Genomic DNA, 26,065 nt, shown 5'->3' with positions numbered 1-26,065 from the left:
ATGACCCTGCAGGGTCCAAGTGGTGTCCAGCTCCAGGCCCTAATTCTGCAGCTCTTCAACATCCTCTGGGCCTCGACAGCTGATGTGTGGGACCCACCTTACTGCAGGACTTGTGAGGTACCAAGGAACTTGGGGCAGCTGAAAAAGTCCAGCCACGGGCTGCTAATCGATGCTCATGACTGTATTCTGAGGTGGGTGACCTAAAGTGACTTGGTCTCTCCCTGTCTCCCCAGAACCCTGGCATGCCCATGGTTGAAATCCACCAACTCAAACCCTGTGATGGGGAGGTGACTGGCTGATCCTTGTGTCACTCATGTCCAATCTTTGCTGCTGGCTAGGGTGACCTGCTGTCCCTGCCTGGTGGGACCAAGAGCTTGGGATCAGTGGACCAGCAGGCCATGCACCTTTGTTTTGGGACACACCATCCTGCTGTCCTTTAGGATGAACAGAGCAAAGGTCACTGGCTTTGAGCTGGATGTTGGCATGAGAACAACCCATCACTTCATGTACCCAGAGAATGCAGTGAACCTTAGGCCCAACATACACCTGGTCCATGTCCCCTTCTTACCTCTGGACCTGCACTGGGTGACCAGAGCCTTCTTCACCAGACAATTCACATGGTTATCTCAGCTTTGGGGGATGGTGTCTCTTGTGCTGGAAACCCTGTGGATGGCACAGTGTGGTCTAGTTTCTGGTGCCTCACTGGGGACCTGGCACTAGTTCTGATGGCTCAAAAGGTACTAAGTAAGTGTTCCTCTGCCCTGCACTTTGGGGTAGTTAGGCATTGACCTGCCCACAGGGCTCAGACAACCATAGTAGTACCATACCCCTATGAGTGGGAGGGCAGCTGTCCCCACAGCAGGGCCATGGGCTTGATGTGCTCCTTCCCATAGCCAGGCCAGGATGCTGCTGGGCCAGGCCAAGGGCAGGGGATGCCACTGGGCTGGGTGCTGTCAGACAACAGATACCCTCTGCAAAGAAATAGGCCCCCTCAGCAGCAGCTGTGCCACATGATCACTGCTTGCTTCTGCTTTTGCAGTACATGTGAAACAGTTCATCAAAGCTGAGAGGAACAAGGTAATGGCTCCGTGGGTTCCAGCTCCTTGAGTGCAGGCAGGACTCTGCTGGGCAGAGAGCCAATGGCTGCACTGTGTTGGGCTGGCTGTTCTGTTCCAGCATGGAGAGCACCTGATCACTCCACTCCCCACTCAGGTGTTGATCCTGAGCCCAGCTTTCCTCAAGTACATCCATGACAACTGGAGACTTCACAGCCCTGCTCCTTGCCTTGCACACCTGCCAGCAGGTGAGCACAGCCAGTGGTACCAGATGCTGCCAGTGTACCTCCCCTGCACTGCTTGTCCATGTGCTTGCAGGATGCCCCAGTGTACACACAGCATTGGCTCTTGCTGGCATGTGCACAGGTCTCCATATTTGGCTTCAGAGCAGACAGTTAAGGTAACAGGCACAGGAAAAAAACTGTTGGTCCATAGCCTTTCTCAGGACAAGAGTCCATGTCATTGCTGTTGAATTCAGCCTCATCAAGAGATAGGCACATGAAGGCAGGATTGTATTCAAGTGATGCATTTCCAAGAAACTGGAGCCAGGCTGTTTGGCCAGGAAGGAGCCAGAGGGCACTGCAGTCTGCAGGGTTTCAGTGCTGCTTGTGCTGGTCCTACCAGCTGGGTACTGTGGGTGCCATTCTCCCATGGCAGCAGCAATGTTGCATTTAGCTGGACAGAGCGTGGGCACAGTTGGGAGGCACAAAGGAGAGATGTTGGGGCTGGAGGTGGGCATGGAGCCCGTGACCTGCTGTGTGTGGCCCTGCAGGGTGAAGCCAGTGGTGAACAGTGGCTGCTCAAGTGTGGCTGTCTGCACGACACAGCTGGTACTTCCACCCACAGATGGCGAGGGGGGAGGTCTGTAGTTGCTCTTAGGAAAGGAAGATGCCCCCCTCACCAGCCCAGTCTTCTACTAAGACTTTTATTCTTACAGCCTTTAACTAAGGGAATATTTTTTAAAATGCATCAAGGAAGAATAAGAAGGGAAAAATCAAACATGGTGACAGACGACAATAGAATCAAATAAATCTGAAATTATCTTAGTTGAACAAACTTTGAAAACACATGTGAACCACCATTTCCTTTGCTTTTTGACCCCTTACAACTTTGAAAAGTTGTAAGATGCAGAACATGCAGAACATGACCCCCCTGCAGAACAAGACTGCAGACCCTGGGGACTGAGCTCTCCAAAGGAGGTTTTTCTCCTCCAGGGCAGGGATAGTGGGATGTCTTTTATCACTTTCAATCACTAACACCCTTGATTCAGACTCAGCTTTATCATGGCTCTTAGTCACTTGGGCTTTCAGTCTATTAAAATCACCAGAACTCTCATACTCATATCCTTCCTACTGATAGCAGAGGCCTGTATTACTTAACTATTAGCTTCATGAATTTTCTGCTTCTCCAGGTAGAATCTCCATTTCTGTCTGATTTCTTCTCTCCACTATTTCCAGTTTCTTATGATGAGTATAAGTATTCACCTTCACCTTTCTTCAGGTACTCAGGTATACTCTGGGCAATGATCTCCAATGCTTTTCCAGTTTACAAGCAATTGGTTTCCTATGAAGTACAAACCAGTCCTTGATAGGTAACAGTTATTTTTACTGTGGGTTAAACTCTTGCTGCATTACTTCCATCATCTCTCTCCTGACTACTCTTATAAATTTAGTTACAAAGCTCAGTGCCCTGATGAGCAGTTGAAGCTGTTCAGGTCACTTTTGTTCCTGATGAAAAATACTGATACTATGTTCCCTCTCTCATGCTGTAGTAGTACTATGTGATCCTGACCCACTGGATTCATTAAATATACTTGTAAAAATACATTTAAAACAAACCTGCTTTTCAACATTCTTGCTTGAAGATAATCTCCTTACCCACACCACAAATTGCTTCTCTCCCCAGCTGAAAAAGCAGAAAAAACTGAAGCAGACTCCCTGGTTTATAGGTAAGTTCAACTAATTAAAAGAACCAATCACCTAGCAGAACCTGCTTAAAATGAATTATAGAAGAAGCTTTTTCTCTGCAGTATCTAATTGTGTGCCTGTCCAATTGCATGGATCAAGATCAGAGTCATACCAAAGCAAATCCAGATCTGAGATTTAAGAGTAATCAACCTGTTTTATATCAAATAAAGCAAGAATTCACAAATCTTTTTCCTCATTATTTTCAAATTTCTCCCAATATAGTTTCACATACCAAGCACTTTACTCACTTATGTAGATGATTTAACAGAAAAAAGCCCCATCATCATCACAATCTCTACGTACTTTGCCATGATGCAATGTGCCTTTGAATTCTAATTTCCAATATAGTATCAGGATTAGATCAAATAATTTAATTATTTCTCCATATGCCTTACCAGAACAACAGAGGATGGACTTTATTTGAAAATATACACCAAGGGGAAATGAAAAAAACCCAATCCAATTAAAAATCAATTAAAATTCCAGACCCCTTTTTTAGTTTTTGTTTCTCTGAAACATCAACCTGCATCTTTCATAAGAAGAACAATTGGAAGATCCCCCAGCACAGAAAAGTACATCTCAAATTCTAAGGGTTCCCATGCAGCCCAGGATGGCTGGATGGCAACAGATGGGATAGAGCACATTTTCACAGAGGTCTGACATACAGCATCAGCACACCCAGAAACATTTTAACAAAATATTTAAAATTCCTGGTGGTGTTGCTAGAAAGTTGATGGCACCTTCAATCCATTACAGGTTTCTTGATAATAAAGTACATTATTCCTATTCTGGCAACACCAGAATGCAGTATCTCCAACACCACTGCTGGGAAGGGGACAGAACTGGAGGACCATGGACTGATACAAAAGGAGTTTGACACTAGGGCCTGCAGAAACAGGTATGATAGCTAATCTTTATAGCAGCAAGATTCAAGTTGTTCCATCCACAAACTAAGGCTAAAGAATGAGGGCACAGTAACATATGAGTAATTAGGGTCATCTGGAAATTCCAAACCTGTTCTGTGCACTCTCAGAAGATCACTTGTGTTTCAAAGAGCCTGTTTAACTCTCCTTGGAGGATTGAGTTTGGCTTTTTTTTGTTGCTGCTTTTTTGTTTGTTTTGTTTTTGCTTGTTTGTCTTTAAATGGGTTGATGCCATTGCTTATTTATGTTGTCTTCCCAAGTTCAATTTTCTTCTGGATGGCACGTGCTGAATGATAGATCAAGGAGTCAATGAAACCTGCAACTAAAAGGAAAAAAAAACCAAAAGGATGAAGTCAGACATGCCTCAAAGAGAGAACAACTCCCAAGGAAATAAAACACAAACCCTGCTGTAAGAGGAAAGGAACCTCTGTAAAGGAATCCCAGGACCACCAGAAAGAGAAAGGTTCTGCTGCTGCTGTTCAGAATAGTAAAGTCCTCACCTCCTCAGGACAGACAAGACCCAGCCTGCAGGACAGAAGTAATCATGCTTCTCCAGAAAAGATCCTTTTTTCAGAAGAGACAGGCTGAGCCATGTGTATTTAATGATGACTGAGAAGAGTCTGGAGAGGAAACTTTACCATATTGTTGCCTTGACTCAGCTTGCAAAGGGCTGAAATGCTTCCCATTTCTTGCTCGTTTTACAGCAACCTTAAAAGTACCATACAATGCCCTTTATTGGAGATGGCAATGTACACCCAACAGACACAAAGGAATACAAACCACTGCCTTTAATTCTTTCTGCAGTATTTTCCCCAAACATCTCCAGCCCTGAAGAAGCCTATTAGCACTGAATTAGTGCTGTTTTGTGACCACAGAAAAACTCAGAATGGGTCTACTGTACCACAAACCCCAGACAACCAAGGTTTTCATAGGACAGGAACCTTGGAGCTCCTGCCAGGGAGTGAACACAAAGGCTGCTAGGGAGCCTTTTTAAAATGATTCAATTTTATAAAGCTTCATATTCTTTCTTGTATTCAAAATCTCAATCAAAGGAATAAGTAAATGATCACTTGGCTACATACAAAAGCATACATTTCAATATGATACAAAGCATTGTAGCTAAAATGGGAATTGAATCTTCTGTTTACTACTCTATAATGTGGAATTATTTGACTTAATATTTGGTCTTTGAGCAATTCTTCAGATGACTTTTGTGTGGTTGTTATGCCTTGAAATTATCTCTACTTGTCGGATAGATTTGATACTGTACATGAACACTGTTACAGAGGTGACTTTAGAATAGCATAGAATCATCTAGGTTGGAAAAGATGTCTAAAGTCACAATGTCCAATTGTCCCCAGCACTGCCAGTCCCACTGCTAAACCACACCCCTAAGTGCCACAACTACATGTCTTTTACATTCCTTCAGGCAGAGTGACTCTACCACTTCCCTGGGCAGCCTGTGCCACAGCTGAACAATTTCCATGACAATTTTTTTTCCTCTTATATCCAATCTAAACCTCCCCTGGTGCAATATGAGGCCATTTGCTTTCATTCAGTCCTTGTCCAAAGAAGAGACTGACCCTCACCTGGCTCCAACCTCATTTCATGTAGTTGTAGAGATCAAGAAGGTCCCTCTGGAGTTTCTTTTTCTCCAGGCACCCTGCCTACTCCTCATCAGACCTACATTCCAGCTCCTTCCCCAGCTCCGTTTCCTTCTCTGCACTTCCTACAGCACCTCAATGTCTTGCTCATCATGAACGGCTCAGAACTGAACCTAGGACTCAAGGTGCATCGAATCACCAGTGTGCAGTGAGGGACAGTCACTGCCTGTGGGAGCCCAGGGTGTTCCCCTGGCTTCCTTGGGGGCTTCAAGACTCCCCTGGCGGAGTCCCCAGAGACCCTGGAATGAGACCCAAGTGTCTCAGGGGCTGGATTTAGCTCCTTGGAACAATCTACCAACATTAAGAGAAGAAATGCAAGCTGCAAAAATAAATAGAGTGTAAATTAGACTGTTGGATTGTAGAATTAGCAGATATCTAGAATGTTTATATTAAGGGGCTCATGGCCAAGATGGAGGATTTGGGGTGTGGATACCTCTTCCTCCTTCTTCTCCATGTCATCCATGCTGGCACTGTCCGATTGGATGAAGACAAAGCTGGACAGTTTAAGAAGATTGTATTGTATTGGAAAGTTATTATAAATATCTAGTGCGTAATTTAGAGTATAAAAGATAAGTCCTGCCTCTGCCAAGCAGATTCTGCCCTGGACATCCAGCTAGACAGATTGCTGTTAGCTGGACAAAGTATTCCTGAGATAAGAAACAATAAACAACCATGAAAACCTCTAAGAACAGCCTCCTGCAGCCTCTCATCAGCGGGCATGGGGAAGAGCTGGGGTCCAGAGCACCTGCATGTCCCCCAGAGGTGATCTCAGGTGATCTCAGGAGACACCTCGGGCTGTGACAACTGCCCTGGTCCCGTTGGCCACACTACTGCTGGTACGAGTCTTACTGGCCACCAGTTGATTTGAACTCTAGGATACAGAGTCTGAGCGTGGTGTATGGTAGCAAGCATGAATTGGCTGTCAAACCCAGTCGTTGCTAAATGGCATTTGAATTTGTCATGAAAGTAATTTTTTTAATGACTTTTCATATCAGAGAGATTAATAGGACAAAATTTATTGTAGACAGAAATTCTGTTTAACAGTATCTGGTTCATTGAGCACTGTGGCACCTCAGATGATGGGAAAACCTTGCAGATAAAGGTATGATGTTATAGGTATGTGATACAGATGTTATGTGACACAGAAACTGGCTTCTCAGATCCCTGACCACATCTTCAGACTGGCTCTTAACAAACACATCTCTGACTAGAGCACCCTACTGGATTACTACCTGGAGAGCATGGCTGGACCAAGGCTGCTCTCATGCACAGAGTTGAGCAGATACTGATTAGCTATTCCAGATGCCAGCACTGAGAGGAACAGCCTCTCCTCACAAGACTCCACCTAGTCCCTGCAAAACAGTAGCTGGAGCTCCTGTGTCTGGGAGCACAGTTTGGTATCTCTAAGATACATATTATGCCCATGGCAATCTGGGTTCATAGATTTTACTGGCTTTGGTTCCACATGAAAACAACTATCTGCTTACAGACCCAAGCTGGCCAAGAATGCAAGTACAGACACTTTCATATGGTCAGTGAAGAACAGCTTTGTTTGAAAACAAAATGTCCCATAGAGCATCAAAATGAGATATTATGACAGGTCTACATGTCTAATGAAATGAAATGCTGAAATAGGTCTACATCATCTACAGCATCTTGTAAACCTCCAGTGCTAACTAATCTGCTGCTCTGCAGAACATGCTGTATTGCTCCCCAAAGGCTGAAATAATCTCCCTTCATCGAACATGGATTTATTACTACACATGCAGATTTTAGAAAGCATAAGATAGTAAATGTTTACACTTCAGGAAAGCAAAATGATTGAAAGGTGCAATACCTGTAAATATGCCTCCAACAATGGCACAAACTCCAGTGAGAAAGTGAGTAAAGGACCTAGAATTTGAACAACCAGCATAAGCTCAGATACCATGTCAGGTACATAACAATTAACTAATAATTATAATAATGTTCATCATACCATAAAAGTACGCATTACCTAAATATTCATAGCTGACAATTAATTCTCAGATTAAAGAATTAATTAACTCCTATTGGCTACAGAATGGAGCTTGTCACTGCTACTTTTAGTGACTAGTACTAAGGGGAAGTATACTGAATTTATAAACTTAAAAGATGGGCTTTTAATCCCTAAGACATTATTCATTCTTACCCAGTGAGAATGCACAGCAGGATCACATAACACAATAAATAAATAAATCCCTAAGCACATGTTACTACATTTTAAGATACAGACATTTTCTGTCCCCCATTACGAACCCCAAAAATTGGACAGCTACAACCCCTTCCCTTCCCCTGCAGTTGCATGCCAGCCATTAACCCAGAGAGAAGAAGAGGTTCCACACTGGCTGCAAGATGTAGAAAAGTCATAGCAAATGCATAGTAAGGAACCATTTGGACAGTGTGGATGCTGCTGGTAAAGTGGGTAAGCTCTGTAGATCTAGTCTTCCCACTAGAAGTCTGAATCAAGAACCACTATATCACACTTCTGCTCCTTGCACCACTTTACTCTTCACATAGTAACAGAAAAAACCCAAACCCTAACCAGGGTTCACACAGAGAGAAAGGGCATTGGTGAGCACCTCTTCCTCTCCACTGGTTGGGAAGGGGCTTGGATGAATTTCAGGAATTTGCACTGTCATGTCTAAGTGAGGATGAAGCTTCAAGCTGTGCAAAATGACATCAATGAAGGATGAACAAAATAGAATTAAATGTCTCTTACCTGTGTTTCTCTGTCAGCTTCACCATCATGGGTGAAAGCTCATACAGCACAAAGACACCAGGCAGACCCTGGTCTCCCAGCAGACCATTTGCTATTTTCTCATGTCGTGTAACTGAGAACTGGTTAGTTCTCACCACCTACCAGGAAACAAACACAGCAAACATTGTTTTGCAAACAGGGAATAGGAAAGGCTACTAAAACATGAGTTCAGTGAAACACATCAGTGCAGCCCTGCCCATGTGGACAGCCTGACAGTGGTTAGAAAGAGTCATGAAGAACTCTATCAGGATCAGGTGTTTGCTATCAGGTCTATTTTTACTACAGTTAAAGCTGCAGTTAGCCCATAGTATGAAGGATGCATCACACCCAGGCTGGACTATTTTCATCTCTGCTGGCACACCATGGCACAAGCTCCTCCTCTCAACCCTGGGTCCATGACATCCTCTACCAAAATGCAGTGCGTCTAAGCATGCTTCAGGAGACAGCACTGATGACAGAAAGCCATAAATAATCAAGAGTGAGAAAAAGGAAAACAATACATAGAGGCAGGAGAGTGGAGAAAGACAGAGCTAGCCTATCTTCACATAAATGAAGATCACTCTCCAGCATTCTTTTGTGCCCTGCCACTCTTCTACACATTGTTCATACTAGTCCTGTTCTTAGAGCAATTAAACTGGGTTTCTATAAAATGAAATTATGTTCTATCATCCTTACTAAGTTATCCGACACAGATATTAGAATTACAATCCAAGCTGAGAACACTACTATCCCTGTTTCTTTACCAAATTCCATACTTGGGGGTCCCATGTACTGAATGTACAATACAGCCCCTGGTATACATCTGGAAACACATCTGTATCCACAATTAATGTAAGCATCAAGAATACGAGGAGAAAGTGAAGTCTTTCACTTGTCAAAGTAACAAGAAAAAAGGTACTTACTTCACCATCTACTTTCCTATACACAGTGGGGACCACTTTGACAAAATATTGAAACATCATGGAAGCTATAAGCAAAGACAAGGAGAGACACAATTAATATCCAGCAGTAAGCTGGAAGCTTTTCACTGACAGGTCAGGTAGACACAAACTGGTTTTGTTCAACTTGTCAGGGAACCTCTTTGTGCACAACAGCTGCTGGAGGTTTTCAAGGACAGTAAAGTTAAATGTCTGAAATGTATCTTCCTGTTGCCAAAGTGAATCTAATTTCTGCTCTAACCAAAACTCATGGCATTTTGGCCTTGACTAAATAGAAAACCTTCTACAAACTTACTATAGCTTTGCCAATAAAACTTCTTGCAAATTTGATTCTAGTCCAGGAAAATTTCTTATTTTTAACAACACAGCATTAAGAAAACAAACTCAGGTCTAAATGAGTACCTCATATCAAATTCAATTAACATTGCAGTTTATACCTGTAGAAGCATGGCATTTATTGTATCAGAAGATGAAAAGGATGATCTGATCCAATAAAGAAAAAAAAATAGAAGAACCTCTTCCTTTGCCTCAGACCAGCCTTTTCCTTTAGTTCTCTCAGGGATAACACAATGCAAGAAAAAAACCTATTTTCCATGAAATTACCTAGAGAAGATTATTAATACATTTCTACAGCAGAAATATTTCTTGTATATGGTATCTTTAACTGCAATAAACATAAATTTGACCTGCAATCTACTGGTCCTACTTGTTTACTGGAATATGTCTTCAGAACAAATTCTTCAAGAATTTACCAACTGGTTGCCTGAAGCTCAAGATGAAAAGTTTGAGCCTATGCAGAAATTTACCAGTCAGCTACAGGTCCTCCCTCTCAGATGGTTTGTTACTCCACAGAATAACTACAGCATCATAACTGCACTGAACATTATGATGCCTTTTAATTTTTCTGGGGTTTTAAATTTTTTTATAAGCCATCCTCTGATTTTGGTACAAGGGTCCAAATCAATGGTAGAAAACTTACAAGAACAGATTCAGGTAGGACTATCACCACTTCAAAGCAAATGACTACTTTTTCCAGCTTTATTACATCCAGCTCCAATTACCTTCAAAGACAAACTTTTCAGACTTTAGTGGCTCTAAAAACAAGTAACTCTGCAGTGGCATGTAAAGGACCTTTCACAGAAAAGCATGCTCGTGGAAATAAACTCATGCACAGCAGCAGCATGAGGAAAAAATGGCCTTTCATTCTCAAGCCAATAAATCTGGAGCTACCCAGAAAAGATAAGCAATATTTAAACTTCACTGCAGCTTTTCAAGCTCTTGCTTACTGTTTGATATGTCAAGGTCAGGCAGACACCACAGCTCTCTAGCAACTACCAATTAGACCTTTTTTCTCTATCCTACATCTTCTGATTCTTTCTCACTGCATGTAGTAGTTAGACAGGACTATCCTTGAACTATATCTGAGGTAGGCTTTTAATAATGACGTGCTGTACCTGCTGTTGTGCATCCATGAACACTGAACAGAGATATCTTTCAGAAAGGTCACAGAATCCAAACATGTTGGCAGATTTCTTCCAGGTGAATGGAGACAACTGCTCCAGAAAGAGCACAAGGTGGAGGAGTCACATTTCACATAACATGTCAGGGTTTTTGTTAAAACTGGGAACTTTGCTCCTGTTCTCTTCTAACACTTATTAATACAGACACTTAAAACCAGATTTCTTTCAGCTGGCTTTTACCTTGCTGTGCAGTGATGGCTGTCCCATCCAGGGGGTTCACAATGCCTGGATAATCCCTTCCAAATGAGAGATGTTTGATATAGTGCGTCATATTGATCTGAAATGGAAATGCTAATAACTCAAACAGCTGCACAGCACACGAGGGTCAAGGTAAGGGGCCTGAAGTTCATTATTTGTATACTTTTATGAGCATGGCTCTAGAACAGAGACAGGTGCTCCCTTTCTCTGTGCTTCCTAACAGTAAACTCAAAAACATTTGCTCTTCTTTTTTGTACACAGGAGATTTCAAGACAAGAAATTTTTCCTTCTCCTCCTGGAAATCCTCAGATCTCAGTCCCTTCCTCCTATCTACAGAGCAGGTTGTCACACACTTCTCTCCCTGTGATTGAAGCACAAGCTATCAGCTGCCTTGGAGGAACAGGTATGAGCATCATCTGCTTTCCTCCCAGGACAAGGTAAACTCCAACAGATCCAGAAGCAATTGTGACAATATCAACCTTAAGAAACTGTGAAGCACAGATTAAGGAGAAAGGGAGGCTCAGAAAGAGAAGCACAGGCTTGCCAAACAGCATGCAAATGTCACAGAATGCATTTCAGCACCCTCTGTGAAAGTAGGACCCAGCTTCTGCTTAGACTCAAAGCCAAATCTGCAGCAATCTAGGATCTCAATGTGGCAATAGGAGGGAAATCAGAACTAAACCAGAGAACTAGAACACTGTCTTAAGAACACTTACGTTATCAAGTCCGAAGCTCTGCAGATCGTGAACTGTAACAGAAAAATAGTTAACAATATAGCTCACATTGTCATAACAATAACATCTGTCTACCATATTCTGGCAGCAAAAAGAAAAAAAATTCTACCACGATGTCTACTAGAAATAAAAGAGCTCCTTTAATTTCCATCACAACCTGAAATGGCAAGAAAATTGCCTGGGTTTCTCTCTTGCTTGCATAGTAGGGTGTGTGACAGATAAAACTGCTGTAATACCCTCCTGACACAGAGCCACTGCTAGAATGAAGGAAAGTAAATTTAATTTGGGGTTACTTCAGATTAGGTATTCAGTCCTCATCTGCATGTATTCTTCATCTAGGACAAAAACAAGATCCCAGAGGCCAGAAAGGAAAGCCTTGTTGTTAGCCACAAATAAATCCTCTCACTGCTGTAAAACACAGGGGTGTAATAGATTTAAACTAACAACTGAACAGAGCCCATGCTTTAATATAACATGCACATGCCCTTAAAAATCATCATCCTAGTAACTCTCAGCACTCTGCCTATCAGCCTTGCTACTGCTGCCCAGAGAACATACTAGGAAAGGAAAAGTGTTTGCAGGGATGCCTGAGCAGGGTATTTACAAGCCACTGGTAGGGCCACAGTGACTGTCACCAGTGTTGGGATCTAGGGAATTTAGTCTGCCCCATCTCTGCCCTTCCCACATATAGCAGTGTGACAATGCTGGCAGCACCACACACTTCTAAAAGGCATCTGGCAGAGATATGGGCAGTGGAAGGCAATGGATATCTTTTAGTTTGCTACTTAAATGATGTTATGCAATACCAGAAGCATCAGGATGAAAATACAAATTGCAACTCATTTCAGTATCAATAATAGGAGGCTTATCCAAAGTCATACAGACATCTCAAAGAAGCCAGAGGCTGTGGCCATTATAACAGGTAAATTCATATGTTCAGGAAGGCAGACTTCACCTTTCAATTTAGCAAAGTAAAACACAGTTCAATAATCATGGGCTATTATTTTAGGAGCTAATGGATTTAGATCACCAAGTGTTGCTACACTATTAACAAACATTAGAAATGCTTCTCCCTTGAGAGCCTAGCACAAGACAAGCTACTGTGTTGATTTGGCACAGCCTGGTTTTCTGGTAGCAGGGGAGAGCCACAGAGATGGCTTTTCTGATACGCTGCTGGAAGCTTCTACCATGTCCAACAGAGCCAATCTCTGATGGCTCTGAAAATGGACGTGCTGCTGGCCCATTTAAGAAGAACAATCAAGACAGCCGCGCTCAGGTTTTTCCAGCATGCCAGGGAACCCCAGCAGCTCCATCCCGGCGAGCCCTGCCTGCCTGGCCGCCCCCAGCAGCTCCATCCTGGCGAGCCCTGCCTGCCTGGCCGCCCCCAGCAGATCTATCCTGGCGAGCCCTGCCTGCCTGGCCGCCCCCAGCAGATCTATCCTGGCGAGCCCTGCCTGCCTGGCCGCCCCCAGCAGCTGCGCTGGGGGAAGAAGGGCAGCGGCAGCAGCTTCTCCTTCCCAGCAGCCGCATGGAGAGAGGCTCCAACAGCGCCGGCTGTGCCTGGGGGGTGGCAGGGCCCCATGGCCGGCAGCAGAAATATGGTGAGGGACTGTCCAGTGCAGAACCTGAATGAGATCAGCCTCTCAGAGCTGCAGGATCCTGCAGGAATCTTTGAACTTGTCGTCTGAAGAACCTACGAGCAGCAGTTTTTCTTCTAGTCAGAGCAGAGGAGGAAGTGAGGACATGTAAGGGAAACAACATGGAGACACCAAGGTCATGGAGAAGGAGGGGGAGGAGGTGCTCCAAGCACCAAAGGCAAGGTTCCTCTGGAGGCCACGGTGAGGACCATGGTGGAGCAGCTGTGCCTCTGCAGCCCATGAGGTCATGGGGGATGCTGAGATCCATTCTCAGCCCATGGGGAAGTGCTCACGCTGGAGCAGGTGGTTGCCACAGAAAGCTGTGATCCAGTGGGAGACTCAAATGGAGAGAGAGCCCCAGCTTCCAGAGATGGAGAGAGGGCCTGTGCTTCCAAACTACAGCAGCCTTAAAAGACTGCACAAGTCTTGCTGCCTTTTGCATAGACACTAGCAGACTAACCTTCAGTTATAACAAAGTTCAACAGAGATTGTGGCTCTGGTGGGACTGCATTTAAATTGGATCTATGCGATTATCATTGTGGGTCCCTTCTAACTCAGGATATTCTATGATTTCATACCACCAAAGGAATAAAACTTTCTTTGTCCTGCCACCTTTTGGTCCCATAGCTCATTTGTATCCCACCCACCTTTTAGACATGAGCCATCTCAGACTCTGTAAAAGTCTGAAATCCAAGTCTTGCTTTATGTGAGGCTATTCTTCCAGTCAGAACAGCTCCAAAGTAAGGTTAGTCCCACAGCTGCACTGGCACGGTGATGCAGATGAATTATCATCCTGGTAGCTGTGCTCCCAGAACCCTTTGCATGATTATGGTGTTTATCAGCTTTATCACCTAGGCAGTCACACGTGTTGGTACATCTGAAGTTGTACTGAGGACTAGTGAGCATGACAAAACTTACAGGAATAGCCCAGTACCAGAGAAACCCCAGGTCACCACTTGAGAAGGACCAGACAGTAACTAACATGTTACACTAGACTTACATAGTGTGTGACCCCTATTAATAGTTATGAGTATTGAAAACAAAATGTCCCCAGAGTGCTCTGCTATGCTTTCCACAACTAAGTAGTTTTTATAAAACTCCACTCTAATAAGTGACTTACAATTCTGCAATACAGCAGTTCAATTTCTAAAACAGTCTTCCACTAGCCCACAGGTTTATTTCTCCTTGATCACTGATGATTATGCTAAGCACATATGCACATACTCTACATTGCAGATACAGGTTTAACTTAACATAAATCAGCAGGTTATTTAGCCTGCTAAGATAAGGAACAAGGCAAGGAAAGAGAACAGAAGATCTTTACAAGACTCACTGCTAGGACCAAAGACTTATTTCTGAAGAGACAAACATATTTCTTCATTTCCTTAACCTTACCTAACAGGCAAAATAAAGACACTTGTTAAACAACTTAACTTTGTCAAGAACTCTGTCTGCTTTATAGAACCAAGATTTCTTCATGACTCTTGTTTTAGTAACAAGAGTCTTAACAATCACTGTCTATCTGAAGAATTCTCCCCATCCTGCACTTCTGACCTGAAAAATCACAAGGCCTCCTTGGACTTCAAAATTCAGTCCTTAACCCCTAAAAGAGGACTAACAGCACTTACAGCTATTCAGGACTCTGCCAATAAACACATGAAGGTTCCAAGAAACCAAAGACTGCCATCAAGTACATTGCTCCAAGGTGACATAGGACACCACTTTTCGAACTGAGGATGAATTTTATGGAGGAAAATATCTTACAGGAGCACAGTGGCAGGAAGATGGAAGTGGCATAAAGATGTATTGTGAAGAGGGGAATGAGGCAGGGAGTAACACAGATAATGTTGCAGCAAAGAGAAAGAGTGAGCAAAGCTGAGTCTGAGCTCCCTGTCAGATGTTAGTGACTCAAAGCATCACATCTCAACCTGCAACTGCCATGACTATCCTTAGAAAAATCCAATGGTTTACTAACCCTTGTAAAAGTTCCTACTAACTATTCACAGATCGGCTGGCTTGGTACATGAATTCTCAGGAGGTATTATCTAACATACTGTACAAATGAAATTGTGATAATTCTCTCATCTGACTTGAAAAGGCAGAAGTTGCTAAACATTATCCCCAATATAGAGATATTAAAATCATTTAAGACAATGATTCTCAACCTTTCCACCTTGTTTACCACAGAAGAATGACCTGGCATAGCTATCCTTTTAGCTACCTGGGAATATTCTCAAATCCCAGCCTAGACCAACAGGTCCTTCCAAATGAGATTTATGGGCTCAGCAAATAATAAAAATTGTTAGTTCTGTAGTTCTAAGTAAAAAAAAAAAAAAAAAGGATGCAGCAACACCTGATCTCAACAGCATGTACTGGGAAAACAAGTAGAGTAGGAGAGAAAAGAGAAATGTTCATATCCTTACAAAGAAAAGATAGAGATTCAGGTAGAGTAGCATTTAAAATTCATACCAAAAAGGGGATGAGTAACATCTGAGCTAGTGTGCTTTCTAGGCCATATAAAATTACCCCCTAGATAGCTAAAGGACTGATATATGGTCAAGCAATCATTTAAAGTGTAAGAGAGAACTTCTGCTACAGAGGGAGGCTGGGAGAGCCTGGAGAGGAGAAGGCTCTGGAAGATCTGAGAGCCCCTTCCATTATCTAAAGGGAACGTTAATAAAGATGGGAACAGACATTTTAATAAGGTCTGTTGGAACAGGACATGGGGCAATGTTTTTAAACTAATGGAGTGCAGATTCAGACTAGATACAAGAAATTGTATATGTTGAAGGTGATGAGGCATTTGCACAGGCTGCCCAGGGAACTGGGATGCCCAGTCCCTTGGAACATTCAAGGCCAGGCTGGACAGGACTCTTAGCAACCTGCTCTAGTAGAAGCTGTCCTTGCTCATTGCAGGGGAGTTGAACTACATGGCCTTTAAAGATCCCTTCCAACTCAAACCATTCCATGATTTGAGTAAACTACCACTATTATTCTGGCCACGCTATATTTATATATATACTCAAGGAAGTCCTTCACAACTTAAATTTTACTCTGAAACTCATGAATAGAGGAAAATATTCCTTCCAGAGGTACCAGTAGTCAGATCCTGGACTGAAAACTTTATTTGAGGTTGTTTGACTGCAGAGCAGTACAGTTTTGCAGAACTGACAGACTGCCCAGAAACATTCTCTGCCAAGTTCCTCCACACTCATGTGGCAGCACCCCTAGAAACAACTTTTCTGTTTGCCCATGATAATTCTAAACCACTGTAACAAAACTTCAACAATGTCCTCCCCACCGAAGCAGTGATGTTGTTACTACAGACAGTGATGCAAAGATATTAAAAGATACACTTGAAACCAAAAGATCCAATAAGCAGGAACAGAAAATACTTTACCGTGTACATGAGACTGTTGAAAACTTTTTCCTGGTGCAAAGTGAAAATTTCCAGCTACCTGCAGGAGAGAGTAACCTTTCATTAAATGGTCTGTACCTATGTAAGTAAAGCAGTTGTACTGGTGTTTGGATTTTTAATATTTTGTTTATACAAGACAGACACCAACCAACTAATTTTCACAGGTGACAGTAGCAGCAGACATAATCCTAAGAGAGGGATGAATTTCCCATGTTCATTACAGGTAGTGATGCTGAAAGCCATAATTTAATACTGATGTAGATTACAGCTGTTCTATGCAGATTATTTAGTGGACATAAAAAATGAGAAGGAGGAATTAACTCTGAGTAGGCAACAGACTACTCCTTCAGAAAATACAAAACAGTATCAAAGAAAAGGAGAGGAGAAAGTGAGAGTGAACAGCATAACAAAACACATATAACAACAATCAGCAGTGATCCAATGTATATATCCACGAAAATAACAGCATGCAAAAATAAAGCACTTAACGTACCAAACCCCCCTCCCAAAACAAGTCAAGACCCAACCCCCAAAAAATCTGCAAAAGACAAACAGGTAAAATTTCATCCTGGACTCTGAAAGGGATATTAGGTGCCAGTCCTCCCTGATACCTACTAGCAATCATATACACTCTGCCCTGGAAGATGTGAATGGTCCAAGCTCATGTACCATATTACACCTTCGATACATCAAACCCATGCTTTATGTTAACTGTAGACCTGTTGAGAATGAAGATGGGCAAAATTACAACTGCCTAAAAAAAGGCCCCAAAAACTTCACCAGAGACACTCACACTTGGACCATTTCTACCGACACCCAGTATGCCCCTTGGAATCTTCCTGCTCATCATATATTATGAGAGAGGATCTCAGAACAGTTCAATACCTATGATGATGCTAAAATTACAATGTCTGGATTTGTAACTTTCTAGAATAAAAGTAGTTACTCTCTCCTGCAGGTAAGCTGGAAATTTTCACTTTGTAACTTTTAGAAATAAAGACTGTGGTCTCCAGGAAGAATACAGAATGATTTAAAAGAATCTAAAAAGAAAAAAACCCAGAGTTTGAAGTTCAAAAAAAAATATAGCCTGAGTCTGACTTCTTCTAGAAGGTACTTGGGTACATAACCTGTGTTTGTGGGGGTAACCTGCAAACAGTTACCTGGTGCATCTTGTGTATTTTCATACATCACTTGTAAAAAACACCTCTCTGAGCATTTTCAGCCTTGACAACCAACTCAAATAGCCTTGCTTCCACGGTTTATCTAAAGAAGATAACATTTCACTCTCTCCAACACCTCTGCAGGCAAGCTGTTGGTTACTGGTATCTCCAGCATCTACTTGTGGCCTCTTATTTAAGACCAGAAGAGCAGGTGGAACAATTCAAGCTCAAAGAAGCTGCCTCTCTTCCTCCTGAGATCTCAGCAAAAAGACTTTCTTCCAGGTGGGAGGAAAAAGTGAACTTCTCCAGCTGCCATGATTTTCTACCAGCCTACAGAACTAAAACCAGAAATAGCCTCCTACCCACTGCTTTTCCTGACTGTCCCCCTGAATCCCATGACAAGATCAAAGATGTTGCTGATCCCAGAGGTTGTTTATGACAGTCTTGTAAGCAACTAAAGCTGAAAAAGGAGAGGAATGCCCCAATCCTGCCTTTTCACAGTCCTCACCATCATGCAGCAGGTTCACAGCAAAAGCTTTCTCTCACCTTGTTGACCTCTAGGAAACCATACACTTGGCAGCCCTCATTCTTCTGCTCTTGCATCTTCTGGCTAAACCCTTCCCTCTTGCACTGCTCTATGCTATCTGGGTTCTTGAAGGCCCAGCCTCGCCGCCTGTATGCTTCTCTGACATCATCACAAGTATTACAACACCTACAAAAAGGACAAGCACCATCTTACCATCTTTATCATTAAGAAGAGATGCTCCAGCTCAGGATTTGAATCCTTGACTGATTCCTCTTCGACAAAGCAACAACACAAACATTAGGAACTGGACCTTGAAAAGTAGCCTAATGCTCCTGAATGAGCATGACCTTCTTGATGTGCCTTTTGAGGTCTGGAGGTGAGGATGCACGCTGTTCGAAAGCAGGACTGGAGTCTGAAGAGGGCTCTGCCTGGCCATTTACACAGCCAAGGCAGCCCTTGGCAAAGAATTAGCCACAAAAACATCAGTGCTCCACAGTTATGAGGAGTGTGGAATTTCCTCATGTTAACAAAGCATCTGCATGTTTCTATTGCTCCTTTCCTCCATTTCTGGGCCAATACATAGGGCTAAAGGGGGGCTTAACTGCAAACTTTACGTTTCTACCTGTGAATAATACCTTGGTTATCAGAAAAAAAACCCCAGGTTTCTTCCTTAGTTTCATGTTTTGCTGGACATGTTGAAGGAATTCCAGCTGTTGAAAGCAACAATAATGAATCCCTCAAGATGAAAACATCTCTGGGAAAGGACACAACTTGACAGATGTGACAAACCAAGTTACCACTGAGCCAGAAACAGGCAAGATTAGTTCAGAACCTAGATGGACTATCATAGATCCATTCTTAAAATGATTTCCTGTTAGGAGGAATGAGAACTACAAAGAGACACCTGTTGTTTTTGTGAGCCATAGATGTCTGGTCTTTGCTCCTGTAAGCATGTAAAGCCAGCAGCAGAAATGAGAAGGCAAGGCCAGGGCATAACCAGGTTTTACATCAATATAATCACGTAACAGTGAAATCATTTAAACACCTCTGTTCTTGACACCAAACAAACCCAGAAAATCTTTTGTCTGCTGAAATATAATTTTTGTACTGCTTAAACACGCATGTAGACAATCCAAACAACCTACAGATGTACCTTCTCAACAATCCTGAGTGCAGCTTCCAAAGGCACAGCCAAACCACAACCGCTCTTATCACTAAACACACACATAAGAGCAGGATTTCATTGCTTCATATACATTTGGAAAAAATATGCATATAACATATCTGCATTCAAGCACTAAGAAGATAGGAAAAAGGTGTAAAGGTTACCGAATGTCCTCTGACTCTGCCCCATAACAGCTCTCACAGCGATCGGCATCCAAAGAATTTGGATCAAACACTTTTTCTTCTTCTTTTCCCAGCTCTAAGACAAAAGAGGATTCAAAGTGATGAGACACATTTAGAAACTCTGTGGTGTACTCCTGATCTGCTGTATGCATAGTGACTGTTCCACATCCTGCACATCCTGCACCCAATGCCTACCTGAAATGCTATGTATATAGCCAGCTGAAGTGTGAAGTAAGAGCAAGAAGGAGCATAGTATTTGACCTCTCAAGAACAGCCTCCATGGAAAGAACTGGCTATCTGTAAGCCTTGCTGGCGCATCAGACATTACTTGCATAAAGGCTTTGCTAGAACATGTCTTAAGTAGACTCAACCAGTACATTATGAGTGATACAGGAGCTGCTTCACAACATATAGAATAGTTTTTGAATCCAGACAATAATTTGTAAAGTCACAACCTGTGGTGGCTGCTAAGTGACACAGTAGTAAGAACACTATCACCACATTCCCATGACAACTGGAGAAACCCTTGTGTGTGCCAATTGTTCAGCTCTAGGCTTAGTTTAGCCTTTCAATGTCAACAACAGAAATGTTAAATCTAAAGTGATACAAAGCTAAAAATCTGGTCATGTTGATATGCAGAGCTACACTGACTCCCAGAAAAGGGAGTAAGTAACTCATGTTTTAGAAAGGAAAAGTAGAACAATGTTACTGCATGATTGAAATGCTTTGTCAAAATCCTTTCTGGTTTGTATCAAAGAACAAGGATGAGTCATAACATGTAAAAAATGTAGAGGAAAGGTTTATGTAGTCAAGGATCACTTATTACAGCTTGCAAACAATAGATCAACTCACATATATTTATCAGGTGTGTGTTAGCACACAGCAAGTTGAGAGAGTAAGGTGCAAGTTTAGGCTTAAAGGTTAAATCACTGGAGTCTTCCCTACAGAAAGGCTCTTTTCTTGAACTACATAGACCCATTTATTTACTCACTGTGAATTAAAGATACAGCCAAAGCCAAGAACAGCAGCTTGATTTCTAACCCCAAAAGATCACCAACTGTGCAACTTTATTCCTCAAATGCATCCATGGGTCCCAATTTCAGAGGGATGGGGGCTTCTTTCTTCAAGGAAATTCTCAAAGACTTCCTTGCAAAAGTACTGAGTGTAAAAGTAGTTTAACAGATCTGCATGCTACAAGGTCTTCAAGGCTTTTTGGCATTTAAACACTCTACAGCTGTCACTTGTCCCCACGAATCTCAAAACAGGCATACAGTGGAAAGACTAACATAGCGTCCACCCAGGACAGGCAGAACAGCATCTCACCATGTCTCTCAGCCTCTGGAGTTACACGATTGCCAGCTTTATCCAAACGTTGTTTAAACAGATTGTGCTCTACATCCAGCTGCTGCTCTCCTGCTACATCCATTGCATCAATGCTCAAATCTGAAACCAGTATGCAAGGAAAGTGATCTATAAACATACATTTGCTATGGGAACACTGAGCCTCTTGAGTCCTTGCCAAGGACGAAAATTATCATCAGCATTCAGAAGTCTGACTCACATGCACAAGGCATATGTGGAAAAATAACATCTAGATTGATCTTCAGTTTATCTCCCCTTGATTTGTCAACGTACAACTCTGGATGAACCTGGGAACAAAGGAAAAACAGAGTCTCATTTTACTTAGAAACAAATTAAAAGGCCACTTTCCCTCAGTGCTGTGGTCCAGCAGGTGATTTTCAAGGCAGAAGGGATTTGCCAGGCAGCTGAGCCAGTCATGCACAGCTCAGCACATGCCATTTGCAATATGGTTAAATAACTGTGAGACTCTGAATGTGGGGAGGGAACGAGGGTTCAGCGCTTGCTTTCATGGCACGGCACGGCATGGTATGGCACAGTACCCGCTCCCACCGCCGCGGCCACCGGCCAGGGCACAGAAAAATACCGCGAACCGCAGGAATGTGGGGGCGAAGCTGCTGCCGGGCAGAGAAGGGGCGACCCGGCGAGGGCAGAGGCGAGGAGCCACCGTCCACTCTGAGGGGCCGAGTTGGAGGCAGCACCGGGGGGCTGGGCCCGCTGCCGCCCCATGAGCCCTACTCACCTCCTTGGTCAGGTAGTACTGCAGCTCCGAGAAGAAAAGCAGCACCATGATGAGTCCGCTAACAGCCGTCACTGCCAGGGAGAGGAGAACCACCGTCAGCCCTGCCGCAACCCGCCCGCCGCCGCCCCGAGCCGCTGACGAGGGCCGGCCCGCTGGGGTCCCCCCGCTCACCCAGGGCTCCTCCGCAAGTCTTGACCCGAAAATCTTCCAGGGTCTTAGGAAAAGCGTCGAACCGCTTCAGCCGCCACAGTGACTCCATGACGCCGCGCGGCCCGGAACTGAACCCCCCTTCCGGCGCCGGCCTCGCCGCGGCCCCCGGGCCCGCCCCCGGCAGAGAGCGGCGCTCCGTGCCCGGATCGGCTGCTCCGTGCCCGAGGCAGCCTCTCGGTGCCCGGGGCAGCCTCCCCGTCCCCTCCGTGGCCTGCAGCTGCAGAGGGGCTGGAGCCGGGTACTGAAGCCTTTGCGGAGCAGCTGAGCTGTTCCCTGGGCCGGCTGTGGCGGCAGCAGCGCGGAAAGCAAAGCGTCTCGGCAAAGTACCAGTGCTTTGGAAGAAAAAGGGAAAGAAAGGGAAAAGTGAAGGAAAGAAAATAACTTAATTGTATGGAAAGTATGCTGGACTTTTATGGTGTTAATAAGTTGACTGTTATATGTTTCCAGGTCAGTTTAGCAGCTTATCTGTCAAGAATTACTTCGAAGGGACAGATGTGTCTTTGATAATGGTAAGCAAAGTCTGCCTTTTTAAATATCTAACACCAAAAAAATATCACTATCACCACCGGTAACTCATCACAGAAAAGCCACAGAAAATAACAGTGAACATTTGTTTGTTTTACAGGCAGGTTCAAGAAAGATGCACAAATACAAAAGTCACAGAAAGTAGTAAAACATCTGTAAGAAGCAGAATGTATGAGATAAAATGTACTTGGCAAATTCTTCCCCAAATTTCAGCACAGATACCTTTTTCTTGAAAACTCAAGAGAACGTCGCTAAATTTCTCTGCTGACCAAACACCAGTTTGTTCTGTTTAAGATAAAAACAAGAAAATAATTCTTACTACCTTATATGTAATGTACTTAAATATGCTGGTTTTTCCATACACAAATCACTTAAAATGGCAAGAATAGAAGGATGTTTTTAGAATAAATTATATTATCAATAAGTGAATGGATTTGTTTTCCAATCTTACTCTTTATTTTATACAAGCAACTTTCAGCCAAGCAACTCAGTAGCTGAGATATAAATATTCAAACTATACTGAAATACACTATAAACTTATTTCCAGAGTGATGGAAACTCACAGACTTTCCCTGGAACATGTTCAGAAGTGAAGCTGTGCAACATAATTGCAGGACACAGATTTGCTCCAGCCCTGGCCTCAGCCATTTGAGCACCTGTAGAACAGAAGCAGATATGGAGAACTGTTAAAGTAATTCCTATGTCAACAGTTCTAAGATTGGAATTTAAAATGTTTTGAATTATGAAACTTAGTTTATGGTATAAACAAATTGCTCTTTTTTGGCTGTGCAATGTCTAATTTTACAAGGAAGTGCAACTGTGATCATCTTGGTTTTGAAAAAGATAATGCAGCTGAGAGTCAAGTGATTTATATAATAATTCCAGACTGCATTGTTTCACAGACTTTTGGAGCAGTTTAGCAGCACCTAGGTTCAAGTTTGTGATAAATATAACTTTAATTAAAAGTAATTACTTTAGTTACAAAGTGGAGGCTGTCCCCATCAATTCACTTCCAGAGTAGTATAAGACTCTTTACATTCTTGATTCATTTGGCCTTGACACACTTAAAAAAACACAGGGTAAGAGCTCATCCTTTGCCTGTGGCATTACATCACTGAATGCCACAGTAACTCACAGGAAAAGGAAAACATCCACTCCTTCAATTTTCCTGTAACTTTTAATTAAAATAACATTTATAATTGGCAAAAATTGGCAGATGTTTTGTTCTTTTCCTAAAAGAGTGGTAATAGAAGAATCCCCATCAGGGGAATAAATATGAATGCCTTTGAGGGCAGACTTTCAATCATGTTGGGAATTCCTGAGCCAGAGGATTTCTCCCTACCCAGGGCAGCCTGAGGAAAATTGCCTCAATCCAATTCCTGCCTCCACTGGGTGTCCCCCCAAACTTGGTGAACTTCCACCCTCTTTTTGCAGACTGCACTAAGGCAGTGGCTCTGAAAGGCAGAGTTTCCTACCACAGAAATGTGGCTGAGCTCCTGTGGACATCAGCCACCATCGTGACAAAATCCCTTGAACTTGAGAAGGGATCCCTGAAGGCCATGGGAGTCCTTGTAGGGATACCACTGTCCTGGTGGTGGCCAACCTGGAGCATGTGTGCAGGCAGCCTGCTCGACATGACTGCAGGTAAGCACACAGGCCAGGGTGCTCCATAGCATGTACAGCTTCCTGCAGACCCATCTGAAGGAGATGGATACAGAGCAGCTTGCTGAGCTGCCTGTGGTGCTGGCCAAGTCATGGGACATGGCCAGGCCATGCCAAGTGGTGACATCACTCCTGGACGAGGCTGACTCCTCACCTCCTCACGCTTCGCCCCACGTGGCTGCCTTTGGAGACCTCCTGCAACACCTTGGCATCCTCCTGGTCCCCACACTGACTCACTACTGACATGTCCAAATCTACCAGGAAAGCCATGGCAGAGGGACCCTTACCAGTAGCCAGAAGACAGTCCTGCTGGCCACACGGCATTTCCTCCAGCTGCTGCAGAAGGAACCGGAGCCCCTTGATTGCTCTGCTGTGGCTGAGCTGAACCTGCTGAGCACTGCTGGCTGCCTGGGGCTGTCCCACAGACTGTTTCAATAGCTGTGTACCCTCAGAGGCTGCTCGGGCCCTGGAGAAGACCTTTGTGTTTATGGCTGCGCTGTTGGTGTCTGGGTGTAATGGCAGGTGGCTGCTGCAAAGGCTGCCACCACTCCTGCGGCCACAGGTGCTCTCAGAGGTGGCAGAGAAGCAGCTGGAGGAGAGTGGTCCACAGCCATGTCACTCTCAGTGCACTGTGCAGAGGCGTCTGCTGACCCTGCTGGTATCCCCGTGGTTTAGGCTGGGGCTGGCAGAGCCACAAGGCTGTGACGGGAATGGAGGGGGATGGTGGCTTTGCAGTGGAACAGCTGAAAGTGTAGTGCTGCAAGGACATCTGCACCATGCTGGTGCACGGTGGGGCAGAGGTGGAGGGCAGATCCCAGTCACAGGTTATCCATGTGTGCCCGTCTGGTGGTGCCCAGCAGCTCCTCTACGTCCAGCAGCAGAGATGGTCCAGAACCGGCACCAGCTGAGGGTCGCTCAGATGCTGGCACAGGAGATCAATGCCATCCTGGGTGGGCAACTGGAGGCACCCTCTTTGTCCATGCTGCATGAAATGCTGGTCCACCAGGAGCCACAGGATGTGGCCTTGGTTCTGGGGAGAACAACGTGGCACTGGTGGGTGCTGCACTAGAGCCAGAGAAGAGGCTGCAGGAGGAGGCTGTGGCAGAGGAGGGGCTGTGGAAGGATCCCAGCCTGGCAACCTTGAGGCCTCTGCGTGGTGTCAGGCAGCCAAAGATGTGGCCACAGCTCTGGGTCCAATTCAAAGCTGTGAGCACCATCTGGCACCATGGACAGGGAGGTCGTGGTTCCTGGCTGAGCAGTGAGGAGCTCATGGCCCTGACTCCGTCTGTCCCCGAGGCCCTGTGTTGGCTGCATCAAGCCACGAGTCACCTGCAGGCAGCCCACAACAACATCTGGCCCTGCTGCCCCAGCTGGATGCTCTTCAAAGTGCACCAGCCCCTGGAGAAGGTGCTGATGGCCGCTGTACTTGGCTGTGGGGAAGTCTTTGCAGGCCACAGGGGGCTGATGGGCATGGGCCAAAGGCTGGAGGCAGAGGAGCCAGAGCTGAGGGGCCTTTCCTGGATGTGCAGTGATTGTGCAGTGACTGTGCAGTGACTGTGGCATGGATGGCAAGGCCACACAGTGCCCAAGCTACCATCCCTGACCATGACCCCCCAGAGAGGCCTTCCCAGCGTGGATGAGGAGGTCCTGAAGCAGGCACAAAAAGTGCTAGTGACACTGAAGGACCATGTGGGCACAAAG

At 44.3% G+C, this 26,065-nt stretch overlaps 2 protein-coding genes and 1 pseudogene across 3 annotated transcripts; 2 read left to right on the top strand and 1 right to left on the bottom strand.

Annotated features, from left to right (window-relative positions):
* Positions 1 to 1,924, top strand: LOC306809883 (CMP-N-acetylneuraminate-beta-galactosamide-alpha-2,3-sialyltransferase 2-like; the record flags this gene model as incomplete). The annotated part of the gene is made up of 5 exons (XM_079321790.1): positions 1 to 191; positions 441 to 585; positions 1,054 to 1,077; positions 1,213 to 1,337; positions 1,828 to 1,924. The coding sequence occupies 5 exons, from the start codon at positions 1 to 3 to the stop codon at positions 1,922 to 1,924; spliced, it is 582 nt and encodes a 193-aa protein (XP_079177916.1).
* Positions 1,925 to 3,156: 1,232 nt separating this feature from the next.
* Positions 3,157 to 22,314, bottom strand: ERGIC3 (ERGIC and golgi 3). The gene is made up of 13 exons (XM_079321313.1): positions 22,139 to 22,314; positions 21,968 to 22,038; positions 21,428 to 21,515; positions 21,190 to 21,309; positions 19,849 to 19,942; positions 18,540 to 18,705; positions 16,816 to 16,873; positions 11,761 to 11,792; positions 11,027 to 11,123; positions 9,291 to 9,355; positions 8,350 to 8,486; positions 7,447 to 7,502; positions 3,157 to 4,267 (listed from the first exon to the last, which is right to left on the bottom strand). The coding sequence occupies exons 1-13, from the start codon at positions 22,224 to 22,226 to the stop codon at positions 4,188 to 4,190; spliced, it is 1,152 nt and encodes a 383-aa protein (XP_079177439.1). The 5' UTR covers positions 22,227 to 22,314; the 3' UTR covers positions 3,157 to 4,187.
* LOC306809882 (sacsin-like) lies at positions 22,225 to 25,918 on the top strand (annotated as a pseudogene). Its single transcript has 3 exons — positions 22,225 to 22,354; positions 22,625 to 22,686; positions 24,049 to 25,918. The product of its transcript is annotated as a sacsin-like (transcript).
* Positions 25,919 to 26,065: the final 147 nt, after the last annotated feature.

Source organism: Erithacus rubecula, assembly GCF_903797595.1.
Source record: "Erithacus rubecula genome assembly, chromosome: 18".
NCBI classification, from domain to species: Eukaryota; Metazoa; Chordata; class Aves; order Passeriformes; family Muscicapidae; genus Erithacus; species Erithacus rubecula.
Note: the sequence above shows the minus strand (reverse complement) of the source record. Positions and strands in the feature narration are given on the sequence as shown.